Source organism: Rhinolophus hipposideros (assembly GCF_964194185.1).
Source record: "Rhinolophus hipposideros genome assembly, chromosome: 12".
NCBI lineage: Eukaryota > Metazoa > Chordata > Mammalia > Chiroptera > Rhinolophidae > Rhinolophus > Rhinolophus hipposideros.
The window spans coordinates 11,221,905-11,235,824 of NC_138058.1; the positions used below are offsets into that span (position 1 = coordinate 11,221,905).

The following is a 13,920-nucleotide window of genomic DNA, read 5'->3' on the forward strand; positions in this document are numbered from 1 at the left end:
GTCACTGCACGTTTGGGGTCTTTACCTATCTTCTCTTCACAGTCCAAAGGGCGAGATCACTGCACTGGGGAGGGGAGGAAACCAATCAGTTTCAAAAGACAGGTTGCATTTAAAAGAGTCACGGCGGGTGTTTCCCACGGGTGGGAAGGAGTGGGTCAGCAAACACACGCACGGAGGCCAATGAACGTTACCACTTGGGGCGCCCCTCGTTGCCGCTGACAAGAAAATCCTCGTGGCTGAGCCAGCTGGGCAGTTCCCCAGCCAGCCGGAGTTTCCGGTAACTATTGTGTGTCACAGACTGCCGCCAACATCAGCGGCTTAAAATGGTTTTATTATTTCTGACGAGTGTATGGGCAGGTTGGGTGAGCCCTCTGCTGGTCTGACGGGGGCTTAACGCCTGCGGCTTCGGTCAGCAAGGGGTGGCCGAGCGGGGAAGCCCAGCATGGCCTCGTTCACGCCCCTGACAGTTGGTGCTGGCTGGCTGCTGGGGCGCGTCACTTCGGGCCTGGCCCTGGAACTGGTAGGTCAGGCCCATTCTAGTCCCCAAAGCAACAGCAAAGGCAGCCCAGCGTTAAGGGGTGGAGCGGTGGACCCCACCTCTCGATAGGAGGATACCAAAGAATTTGGGGTCCTCGTTTTCAGCCTTCCACGGAAATCAGTCTTTCCTTCAGTTCGATTAAAAACCACCAAGTCTTACATCTCCCAGAAGGAAGCGCCCCGTGTTCACAGTTTGGTGATGCTGAGACAGTAAATAGCCAGGGCTCCATGTAAAGCTACCGCAAAGACACAAGGACGCCTCATTTATGGATTCCCCTTTTGATTGAAGTCACTCTGAATCCCGTACTCTTCCTGGTGTTATACAGATGGGAATGGATTCTGCTGAGTTAGTCCCGATAGGAATATCCCTAGTAGTCATTGAAAATAGCCACACAATACTTTTGCCCTCTGCTTATGTTACATCTTTCTATATTCTATTTCTCTGAAATCTGAGATGGTACAGTTTTTCCCCCCCAATTTCACACTAAGGTGGTTTTCGAGACTCCCATTTCCTCTGTGCTCTGAGACTTCTCTTCTTTGGTGATTCATACCCCCTCTCTCCTACTTCTTCAGCTTCTTCAAGGGAACCTTCGTCCACTGACACTCAAATATGAACTCCATCTCATCTTCACAATCCTCTAGTGACCTAATTTCTCTTTCCGCCTTTTATCCTGTCTACTCCCCTTCAGAGCTGAGCTTCTTCAAAAAGTTGCTACCCATCCTGTATCCACTTCCTTACTTCCCATTCATTTTTCAACCTATTCGAACATGGCTTCTATGTCCATTATTCAGTCAAAAATGCTTTTTGGGGGATGGACAAAATGGGTGAAGGGGGTCAAAAGGTACAAGCTTCAGGTTATAGATAACTTCTTGGGATGCAATAATACATAGCATGGTGACTAGAGTTAACAATATTGTATATTTGAAAGTTGCTAAGAGACTGGATCTTAAAAGTTCTCATCCTAAGAAAACAAGTTGGTAACTGTGTGGTGATGGATGTTGACTAAACTTATTGTAATCATTTTGCAGTATGTACATATGTAAAATCATTTTGTACACATGAAATACAATGTCACACGTCAATTATATCTCAATTAAAAATGAAATTATTTAAATCATTTGAAAAAAGTATTCAGGGGCGACGGAGAATTAGGTCAGCGACTTACTCTCAAATGGTTGTGGGGTGGGGGTGGTAAGGGAAAGGTACTAGTACTATACTTGCAACTTTTCTGTAAATTTCAGATTGTTTTAAAATAAACGGAAAATAATATGTTAGGTGTCTGGTATTGTCATAAAGACTGTTAGTTAGTGCCCCCACCCAGGCCCCCTTTACTCTTAATCCATGCATTCATTCTCCAGCTGCTGTGAGTGTAGAAGCTGTCATGCCCAGAGACACCTGAGTGGTTCACACTACCTCCCTGCCCCGCTCCCACTTTGGCTTAGTGGTGGGCAACCAGTGCCTGACTGGTATGAGGGTACAATAGTCCCCTTGCCTCTGTGGGACAACTTTGGAGTGTGAACTCTCCAGAGCTCCCTGTGGATTGGGGCAAGAATTTACCTGAGTCTTTATCCTTAGTTGACTTCTGCTTCTCTATCTTGCTTTCCTCATCCCTTGACAGGCTTTTCCCCAAAATCATGTGGACCTGAATCCCTGTCTCAGGCAGCTTCTAGGCAATCTCAGTGAAAACAGTCACACACCCGCTCAATAAATGATAGCTATTATTATTAGCATCAATGACAACACCATTAGATACAACACCAATGCATGTATTATAGGTCTAGTTACCCTTATTTTATGGAGATGTGGAATTTAAAGTTTCCTTCCATGCTTATTTCTACATTATTTTTATATGGGAGTTTTACTTTATTATCAAAAACAACAGAACTTTGAAAGTGCCCACTTTAGGATTCCATTTGTAGAATTCTCCCAACAAACAAACACCTAAGTGAGGCTGTTGTCTTGATTAAACTTGTTCCATTCCATCCCTTCCAGGAAGACTTTGTGAATTTCCCTTCCCAGGAGTGCTGCCTAATGTATGGCTTGGATGGGATTTGGGGATCCCAATTTTCTGATGTCTTAGCAGCAGTGGCTCTCAATGAGGGTAATTAATGTTTGCGTTTTTTATTGTCTCAGTGACTGGGGTGTGCTGCTACATTTGACATCCTGCAGTGCATGGGGCATCACACCTAACAAAGGATCATCCCAAATTCAGCATCTAACACAACTAGGTATGAAATGTCCGGTTGGACAGTCTTGGAGGATAAAACCAGTCTTGCCAGCTTCCCCTGTGCTGACCGGCTTTGAAATGTTGGAGTTCCTCAGGACTTTATCTGAAACTATACATTCACCTTAAGCAATCTCATTCATTCCCATGGCTTTAAACACCCTTTCTGTTTACGACTTCAAACTTTAGATTTTTAGTTCCATACAGACAGCTGTCTGCTTGCCTTGGAAACCTGATATGTCCAAAACCCATGCTCCTGAGCTCATTCTTTTCCCCCACGGGAACCTCCATGCATCTCGCCTTTTTTGCTAGAAACGCTTTTCCTCACTTCCCACTTTCAAACTATCGCTATGTCCTCCCAAATTTCTCTTGGACTCTATCCCTTTCTCAGCTATCACCATCATCTTGGACAACCACGTCACTGCAAAAGCTATGTCATGTCCTCAGAGAAGCCTCTCTAGTTCCCACATTTTACAAATCAAGTTTATGTGTTATGTTTCCTCTTCTGTGTCTCTGAACAATTTACTTTTTCTTCATGGCACATCACAGTTTGTGTCTTACGTAACCATTGTCTGATGTTCTGTCTTCCTGGGTAGACAGACAGTAACCACATAAAGGCAGTAGCTATTTTACTCACTACTAGACCCCTAGCACCAAGCACAGTGTCAGGCTAGGAGAACATATGGATGATTTGTGTATTTTTTTTCTCTCCCAAAGAATTATGTTCTTTAAATGATAAAAAGCATCATATTATTGCTTATGTACCATTCAACAATATTTTTTTTTACTGTCGGCTCAGGATTCTCTACAAATACAGAGCGTGCCAAAAAAACGCATACACATTTTAAGAAAGGAAAAACCTATTAAAATTGTAATACTCAATATATACCGATAACAAAAGATGAATACAAGTCATGTGTATACATTGTTTTGGCACCCCCAGTATATTACATTTGTTTATATGGTTCTGATTTATAAAATATTGCTACCCCTAAAAGACGATGCCTTTTCTTCTTTGTTTTTATGAATATTAAGGAGATTACTCAATTGGACATTAGAGATAGTCATTAAAGTACAGGAAAATGTTCAAAACATACATAATATAAATATAGTTAGAGGCCATTATATGTCCGACACAAAATGTTTTTTTTGGTTTTTTTAAATTGGGGAATATTGGGGAACAGTGTGTTTCTCCAGGGCCCATCAGATCCAAGTCATCCTCCTTCAATCTAGTTGTGGAGGGCGCAGCTCAGCTCCAAATCCAGTCACCGTTTTCTTTTTTTTTTTTCTTTTTTCTTTTTACAAAACAATGAATGGGTGAGTGGAGAAGTCTTTCTTGGGGCAGGTAGGAATTAGAGATTATCAGAAATGAAAATATGCTGGATTCATATCTCAAAATGATTCCCATTATATCATTAAGAGATCATTACTGACTTTGATAGGAGCAGATTCAGAAGCTAGATAAGAGTTTATTGCACAGTGATTGAGAAATAGTGAACTATATGGTTACCCCTTCTAGAATCTAGAATCTTTCCATGAAAAGAAAGGTAAAATAGGACTGTAACTAGTAGGGAGTGCAGGATTGAGAATAATTGGTGTTAGGTTGTTTTCTTTTTAAGATGGAAGAGATTAGACTCATAAGAGCTAGTAGAGATAGGAGTTGAAGGCAGGAAAAAGTGTTTGAATGATAGACTGAGGTTCCAGAAAAGGCAAGAAGAGGTGGTTGCAGACCAGAGACATTTTTTTAAAACTCAAGGCTCAGTCAATGCTTTTTGGGCATGAAAACCCATTGATTAGTTAAATACTTAGTTTTAGTAGAATAGTTTCCCAAATACAGACATCAGAATTAGCAGGGATATTTATTAAAAATTTGGGTTTCCAGGCTTTACATAAATATTATAAGCCAGGTGGTTTGGGACAGGGTCTAGGACTCTGCATTTTTTTTAAATTTTAATTTATTAGTTTCAGGTGTACAAGACAAGGTAATACTTAGATGTTCATCATTTATATCCCTTACACTGTGAAGCCCCCTCCCCCCATCCACTATCCCTCCGACCTCGCACCGAGCCATCACATTATATATATAAAATTATAGTTGGCATTTATTATTGTTTAGCTTCTGGTGTACAGTGCCATGATCAGGCATCCACAGTATCCCTGAGGTTGTCTCCCAAATAGGACACATGTCCATCGGATACCCAACAAAATCTTTACAACGTTATTGAATACGTTCCCCAAATTAATTTTCAAAAAACCCTGAGGCTATCTTGTGGTTACCAGCTGCTTCCTAATCCCTTCACCTTTCCCCAGTCACCGTTTTCAATCTTTAGTTGCAGGCCCACCATCCCATGTGGGAATTGAACTGGCAACCTTGTTGTTGAGAGCTCATGCTATAACCAACTGAGCCATCCGGCCGCCCCACAAAATGGTTTTAATTTCATCTAACATTACTTGGGACATACTACTGTTTCAGACTGCTAGATATTTCAATAAGAATGGTAAATTGACATATATAGAGCAATATTTTAGCACAAGGCTATATACTTATATTAAATATTGATGGTACAAAATGGTAGCATCTGCCAGATAAATTATTACACTTGGAAATAACTATTTTGTAACTCTGAAATGAATTCAAAGTGGCTGAAAAAAAATAACAGTTTTAAAAGGATAATTTAAAGTGTGGAATACTTCTCAAAGTACGCAGTTCACTGGTCTTTTGCAGAGTTTACATGCAGTGAACTTTCACAGAATAGAAATGCAAAAATACTGGAAGATAAAGTCCCCTAAAGCAAAATTCCACATTGGAAATCTAACACACAAAATCAGTACACTAGAAATAGTGTGACATACTGCTGTCAAATTGTTTGGGCACTGTTTTATGTTTTTAAATCACTTATTAAAGAAATACATTATAATTAATATGTTTTGACGCTATTTAAATACTGTTAGTCAAAAACTCCGATTCTGACAAAGATAGAATGTAATACCAGAGAAATCCGCTTTGAATTTTGGAAAGCTTTTTCTCCCTAAAGCAACAATTTTGAATCTGTTTCATTAAAAAATGCAGTCTAAGGTGATTCATAACTAGTGGAAACAAAAGCAATCATCTTCCTTCATTCTGATAGGTTTTCCTAGTAAGATTAAATTCTCATTCAACATGCCCTCTTAGTCAAAAGCAATTTTTGGCTTCTTTGGTAATACGTACAAATAATTTCATTCCACATCTGTCATTTCTATTCCATCACTTTCTTTAACATAAACCACTGAACCCAAGGCTTTCTCTGAAAGAGATCCCGTGGCAGTCTCTTTACTTATAAAGTTTTCTTGGTTTGTATCTTCTAATCTTATTTTCTTGGTGTTCTGAAATAACTGAGTCACTGGTTCCAGCTTGTTTTTCTCAGTCCGTTGAATTAAATGATCATCCACTTTTGAATCCATACACACAGCTGATACCTGAGTAGCAGATTTACTAAGAGAAAATCCCATTGGAACAGCTGAATAAATATAGTTTGCAGGTACCTCTTTAAAGTAGTTAGAAACGTTTCTTCAGCTTGATTTCTTGGAGGGGGGAAATGGAAACAAGTGAATACAGCAGGAATTTCAACCAACTTCATGGCAATGTTTGTTTTAATGAAATATGGTGATGATGCCAAAAATATAAAGTAAAATCGCCTCCTACTTCTACTGTTTACATTTTCTCTGTGGGAGGGGTCGCAGATTCTTTGGGAGTCTTTTTAAAAAGGAATTTACCAAATTTTGTTTCCTCACCTTTTAGAAAAGAACTTCCCTTCTACCATTATATTATCAAAAACTTTTAATTCATTATTACAGTAGTACCTCGGTTTTCGAACATCTCTGTTGACAAACATTCCACTTTACGAATGCTGTAAATTTTATGGACCTATGGTATCATTAGATAGTAAAATTCATGCTAAATTTGCAGTTTTAGGGAATGATTTTAAAGGTCTGGAAATGGAATAATCCATTTTGCATTACTTTCTATGGAGAAACCATACCTCGGTTTTCGAACGATTCAGACCTTGAATGGTCTTCTGGAATGGATTATGAAAACTGAGGTACCACTGTAATTGATTAAAGAAATAATTATTGAAGTCCAAACACTGCTAGGTGTTCTCCAAAAAACAATGATGCCCAAATAATGATAAACATTTACCAAATAGTAACACACCATCAAAATATATGAAGCAAAACCTGACAGAATTGAAGGGAGAAATAGTTCTACAATAATAGTTGGATGATAAGTAAGGAAATAGAGGATAAGTAAGGCTGGGTCTTATTTTCAGGGAAACACGCTATCTAAAAAAACCCAAAACAAAACAAAATAACAAGTGTTGGTAAGGATGTGGAGAAATTAGAGAGCCTTTATGCACTGTTGATGGGAATATATCATGGTACAGCTTTTGTGGAAAACAGTTTGGCAGTTCCTCAAAAAATTAAAAATAGAGCTACCATGTAATCCAGAAATCCAACTTCTGGGTATATACTCAAAAGAATGGAAAGGAGGGTCTTGAAAAGTTATCTATCCACCCACATTCATAGTAACATTACTCACAACAGCTAAAATGTGGGAAACAACTCAAGTGTCCATCAATGGATGAATGGAGAAGCAAAATGTGGTCTAGCCATACAATGGAATATTATTCAGCCTTAAACAGGAAGGAAATTCTGAAATGTACAACATGCTGAACCTTGAGGACGTAATGCTAATTAAGTCAGTCACAAAAAGACAAATGCTATATGCTTCTGCTTATGTGAGGAACTTAGACTAATCAAAATCCTAGAGACAGAAAGTAGAATGGTGGTTGTCACGAGGAGTTAGTGTTTAATGGGTATAGAGTTTTAGTTTTGCAAGATGGAAGATTTCTGGAGATGGATGGTGGTAATGACAGCACAACATTATGAATATATTTAATGCACTGAACTGTACACTTAACAATGGTTAAGATGATAAATTTTGTTATGTATATTTTACCTCAATACGAAAGAAGATATCCAATGAGGACACTACTTTTTATTATGGATGCCCAGCGTGTCAAGAGAGATGAGCATGCAACCTGGTGGGAGGGCTTGGAAAGGTCCTGAAAGGAGGGGGGCCTAGGTTGCGTTGGGCTTTGCAAGATGGGCAGGAATTTGGTAAGCAGAATAGACCAGGATGGCAGAAGGGACTGGCTTCCTAGCACAAGGACAGTGAAGACGTATGTGCTTGTTAGAGAATGGCGATGTACTGAAGATGCTGTACAGCACTGAGCGGAAGAGACTCCACAGCCGTGAATGAAGGCACTTAACCACTTTTGAGAGTGTGTGATTTCTTCACTATTTAGGCAGTGTGCTTCTACTTGTATGAGTTTACAATTCCGTCCGCCTCAAACTCTAATCGTTTATTGACGGAAGATTTCTAAAGGTATCATCTTAAAACCTTGTTTATCCACATTTGTGATTGAATAGCAGTGTTTAATCTTTCACAGAACAGTCCTGGGCCTACTGTCGAATCCTAAACACAGTTGTCAAATGTTGTCAAAATATCTACTCAAAATATAACAGTTAGAAAAATAGTATAGATTTGCCTTTGTAGGAATCTAATACAATTTAGCTAAATTTTTAAAAGATCTCTGACGATATTCTAAAATGTATTTAAGTATATCTGTTTCTTGGATTTGGAACTTGCACTTTTCTTCTCATCAAATAAATGTCTAATACTACCTTCAAATGACTAAAATTGAGTTTATTTTATTCTTTGGTTTCTCCTCTTTATTTAAAAAGGAAACACTCCTGTCAAAAATGCATAACTTGAATCTAATCATGAGGAAGTAACCAGATAAACACAAATTGAGAGACATTATATAAAACAAATAGTGAAAGAAAACAAGAAGCTGAAGAATTGTTCCAGTTTCAAGGAGACTAAAGAGATGACTTCCAAATGCAATGAATGATCCTGACTTTGGGTGAGGAGAAGGAGGATGGGTAGGAAATATACTAAAATGTCCTTTTTAGTACATTTGTCTTGGACAATAGGAAAATTTGAATATGATGGTTTATTAGATAATAATACCACAACAATGTTAAATGTCCTGAATGTGATACCATATTTTGCCGTGTATAATGCACACTTTTTTGTCCAGATTTGTGAGGGAAAAATAAGGGTGTGTATTATAAGTGGGTAGTACTACTTCTGTATTTATATAAATGTTTTTAATTCTTTTATTTAAGCTTATGAGTTAAAAGTATAACTCAGAAATCAATAATGATATCCATATGTAAAATAATACCCTGGAATATGATAATCAGTTTTGTTGAACTTATGATGAATGTGCAACGAAAGTAATTTCAGCCGGTGATTCAACAAAATGACACAAAGAGCGAGGTATTCTTATCCACAGAGTAGGTGACTCTGCCTTGATAAGACAGGTGATGCCGGCTTTATTACCACAGCGTGAACAGCGCGACTTTTCTCTTCATACACTTTAGGCAGGACCTAGCGATCTAGCTGATATTTTTACAAAAATTATTGGAAAATTAAAACAAAAGATTTTTTTTCCCCCTGAAAGTTTGGGCCCAAAATGTGGGTGCGCATTATACACGGGAGCACATTATACACGGCAAAATATAGTAAATTTATTGTGGTTATATAAGTGAATGTCCTTGTTCTTTAGGAAATACGTGCTGAAATAGGGGTAAAGGATCATATCTACAACTTGCCTTCAAATTATTTACCAATAGAGAAAGTGAAAAATTGGGAAAAAAAAGATGTCCAATAAAGATCAGCAAATGTTAAAATGTTGAATCTAGGTGGGAAAGTATAAAAAAAAATTGTTCAGTGTTTATTCTTGTTAAATTTCTGTATGTTTAAAACTTTCTCAAAATACAAAGTTGAAAAAAAGTTAAAAATACTAACAAAACACTATAAAACAACATACTTCATTTAAAATCAACAAAGGTAAAATAATGGTAACATATATAATTATCAACTAGCACATTAAACTTCAGTCTGATAGAGGGACTGGGAAAGAACCAAATGCAATTGGTCCTAGGAATCTCACCTTAACTTATCTGGGATCTTGAGGACATGAAGGGAGAACAAGAGTATTTGGGGACTCGTTGGAAACCCAGCATTTGGACAGTCATTCAAGAAGAAATCGTAAATGCATAAGGAAGAATAAAGTTCCATAGAGGTAAATAAGTTTGGACACACATACACACACACAAAGAGAGACTTGCGTTATAAGATACTAAGATATGCTACAGAGTCAAAATAATAAAAACAGTCTAGTCCAGGTGCAGGAACAAATAAATGACCAATAGAACATGACAGAGCTCCAACTTGAACCTAGATTTGTGCAGGAGCGTTACATATACAGTAAAGGTGGCACCATACAGCAAAGGGGGATAGATCAGACTACATTTAATATGCTAGCACCGTGATCACTGGCTCACAATGTGGACGAAAATAAATCAGGATCCCTCTGCTATACAAAAGGGGACTCCAAGTGCAGTAAATACCTAAATGTGAATGGTAGAAATATGAAATGTAGGACAATGTATTTGTCACCGTGGGGTAGAGAAGGATTTCTTAAACAAGAACTGAAAAACTTAATAAGGACGAAAACTGATGGATCTGACTACTCACAATTAGAAATTTCTTTTCAATAAAGAAACTATAAACAAAGTAAAGAAGATGGGGAAGAGACTGGTAGAAGATGTGCTGTCCAAAGCTGACAAGGGATTTATAGCTAGAATATAAAAAGAATACAAATTAACAAGGAAACCCAATAGAAAAATGGGCAAAGGATGTAAAGACATACTTCACAGATTGGGGAATCCCTAATAGGTAATGAGTATATAAAGAGATGTTCAAACTTACTAGGAATCAGAGCAATTCGAGTTCAGTACCATGAGAATGGAAGGCATTAGAAAGGTGGGTAACACTGAGTATTGAGAATGCAGGGTGACAGGAAACCTTGTGCATTGCTAGTGAAGTAATTTTTAACTCCTATTTCATATTCTACATCCAACCCTTCAATGAATCCCATTTCTGTTTCCACCCTTGCCCCCCTGCCCCATTGTATGGTTTTCAAACTGTATCTGGAATGAGCTTTTTAAAAGTTGGCTAGAATTTATGGAGAGAGATGCGGTGAGAAAAAGAGCTCCAGAGATCTGCAGAGGATTCCCCACAATTCTTTGGCTGTGCGTAAGGAAATTTTGAGGCCTGGGAAAGAACGAACCAAAAGGAGAAGGCAGACACAGGGCCAAGAATAAAGTTCCCACCAGCCAGAGTGGAAAAGAATCCTAATACATGGAGCATCGAATAGAGTCTGCAGAAAGGTACCGGCTCAGGAATGGGGCCAAATTAGCCTGAGATAAAGACTAGTTTGGACCTAACAAAGCTTGAAAGCAAGCTTCTAAAGCAGTGCGGTCCAACAGAACTTTCTGCAATGACGGAAATATTCTATATCTATTGTCAATGTAATAGCCACTAGGCACATGGACATTTGAAATTACACAGTACAAATGAGGAACTAAATTTTATTTAGTTTTATTACATAAATTCAAGTAGCCACCTGCAGCCAGTGGTTACCGTTTAGGACAGGGCAGCTCTAAAGATCAAACTGTTTCCAAGTAAACGTACTGTATCTCAGAACAAAGCCTAAATATATTTAGGCACCCAACAATGTGAAATCTGCAATGTCTGGCAGCCAATAAAAACTTACCAGGCATGGAAACAAGCAGAAAAATATGACCCATAACCAGGAGAAAACAAATCAGTAAATAGAAATGAAACAGGTGATAGAATATGCAAGGAAATTAACAACTATTTTAATATATATTCCATATTTTCAAGAAGGTAGAACAGAGCATGAGCACGCTGAGGTGTGATGGAAAATCTTTTTAAAAAATCAAACTTCCAGAAATGAAAAATACAATTATGACATGAAAAATATTGTGGATGGGATTAACACTGCCAAAGGAAAGAATAGTGAACTTGAAGATAATATCAATAGAAACTATCCAATTTAAAAAAAACAAACAGAGCAGCAGTTAGCTATAAGGTAATATCAAGCACGTTAACACATATATAACTGGAGTCCCAGATTTTTTTTTTTTGGAGGGGACCAGGAAGGTACAGGAAAAAAAAAAGGCAAAATAGAGATTTTCATAGTGAAACTTGTGAAATGATGGAGAAACTAAGGGAATAGAAAATGCAGGTTTTAGAACTGCACAGGAGTGTGTCACAAGGGAGAGAGCAGAGGTACTATAAAAAGGGTCATTTGGGGCAGGATGGAGCACTGACCACACTTTGGGTTTTCATAGAGGGAAGAAAAATTTCGGTTTCTTGGTCTGGGGAGGAAGTCTTTGAAAGGAAAATCATCATGTCCTGGTTTGGCCTTAAAGTGATCTTTTCCCTACATTCTTTCCAAAGAATCTTCAGTAACATCTAGGTGGCATACATAAATGCTTAAACTTTTCTCATTCTTCCCCTAAGGGATGTACTTTCCTACCTCTTATATTAATAATTCTTTCCTCTCCCCAAGTCTTCAATTCCAACTGAGTTTTGAAGTTCATACATTTTTCCCTATTTCTTTTCAATAATGCTGGATAATGAGAACCTGTTATTCAAAATAATCTTAGTATCTAAAGAGGAAACGAGATTATACATTGTTCTCCCTAAAATAACTTTTCTGGATGGTCTTTGAGAGCTCATGCTTCTTTGTAACTTATTCTCAGAGGAAATATATCTCTTGGGACCTCTGACTTCTTTATCTAAAATAGTGACACTCAATTTAATTTTTTAGTATCTAGCTATATTTACAAAGTATATGATATCTGAAAGTAAATGCTACAAAATAAGAAAATGTAATGGCACACAATGATAAAAAAAATCAGAGCAGAGAGTGTTTGAAAAACATAGCACTTATATTTAAATATACTTCTATGAAGAAATTGTTTCTAACATAAAATTTGTTTATGCCTGCCAATAATATATTGTGGGAATAAATGAGTACTCACCTGGCAAAAACAGGAATTGTGTCTTCAAATGTAAGTTTACTTTTGAAATGCACAGGCAAATACTAAATCAAGATCATCAGAGCAGCTATAAAAACCTAGTTATCTATTTCATCTGTGGAAAAGACAGGGAGATAAAACCACCATTAAAGTTCAGAAGCCCTTGGATTGTTTAAAAAAGATGGGTCATCCACAGCCCCCAAAACACAATATTTCTTAAACTGGGTTCCAAAAATTTGGCAGAATGATGTAGTTCACATTCTTTTTCACTAAAAACTAATTTATTCACTTATAGGTAATGTGGTTAACTTTAACATAGTTGGGTGGCCAAAAATATTACACCTGGGTAAGTTAAAGGAACGTTCTCTGAGAGAAGACAAGTTTAAATGGTATTAAATAGGAAAACAATCGATACAATAGTAAATATCAAGTGAAGCAGTACATACTGTGTTTCCCCGAAAATAAGACTGGGTCTTATATTAATTTTTGCTCTAAAAGACACATTACGGTTTATGTTCAGGGAATATTATCCTGAAACATCATGCTATGGCTTATTTTCTGGTTAGGTCTTATTTTCCGGGAAACACGATATACCCCTTATGGGTTTTTTTGTTAACCATCACCAGTTTTTCAGGAAAGGGACTGGCGGCACCTTGAGATGGAATATCGGACAGGAATCTGCGCTTTCATTGCTAGTTCTGCCACTTTTCGATTCAACACTTACTGGCCCGTGCAGGGCTGACCCGGCCGAGGGGGTCGCAGGCTCCCCAGACTGCAGGCCGCCGGTGCTCACCGAACAGGCCGGCTCTCTCCCTGGATGTGCAGCGGCAGGACCCAACCTGGGGGGCTCCCCGAAACCCGGCCCCTGGCTGCGGCAGCAGAGCGCACCAACCTCCCAGCGCCCAAGAGCTGCTCTGGGGAGTAACAGGTTCAATGAACGTGGGTCCAGAACAGGGCCGATCCCCGGGAAAAGCGGCACAAAGCAGTGGCAACCAAGCAGCAGGTATTCCCAAGCTGAGAGGGCGGCTGGAGGGCACACAGCCCTGCGCATGCGCGTTCCATCCAGGTGCGGCCACCGCGGCAGGGAATGAGAAGTCTTGAAAAAAGAGTAGCGGCTGGTTACTAGGAGACGGGA

At 38.5% G+C, this 13,920-nt stretch overlaps 1 protein-coding gene across 2 annotated transcripts; it reads right to left on the bottom strand.

Moving 5' to 3' along the window:
• Positions 1-4,603: 4,603 nt before the first annotated feature.
• On the bottom strand, positions 4,604-13,839 carry LOC308505916 (uncharacterized protein C2orf15). 2 transcript variants are annotated; one of them, XM_081068738.1, is made up of 3 exons: positions 13,510-13,839; positions 12,789-12,900; positions 4,604-6,323 (listed from the first exon to the last, which is right to left on the bottom strand). In XM_081068738.1, exons 1-2 carry the CDS (start codon positions 13,834-13,836, stop codon positions 12,892-12,894), a joined length of 336 nt encoding a protein of 111 aa, XP_080924864.1. In that variant the 5' UTR covers positions 13,837-13,839; the 3' UTR covers positions 4,604-6,323; positions 12,789-12,891. The 2 variants fall into 2 exon arrangements, with proteins under 2 accessions (XP_080924864.1, XP_080924865.1); XM_081068739.1 differs by having other exon boundaries at positions 4,610-6,323; positions 13,510-13,834.
• Positions 13,840-13,920: the final 81 nt, after the last annotated feature.

What these genes read in the sequence shown, in the direction of transcription:
- LOC308505916 (XM_081068738.1), bottom strand. Translation starts at nt 13,836, where the DNA reads ATGCGCAGGGCTGTGTGCCCTCCAGCCGCCCTCTCAGCTTGGGAATAC.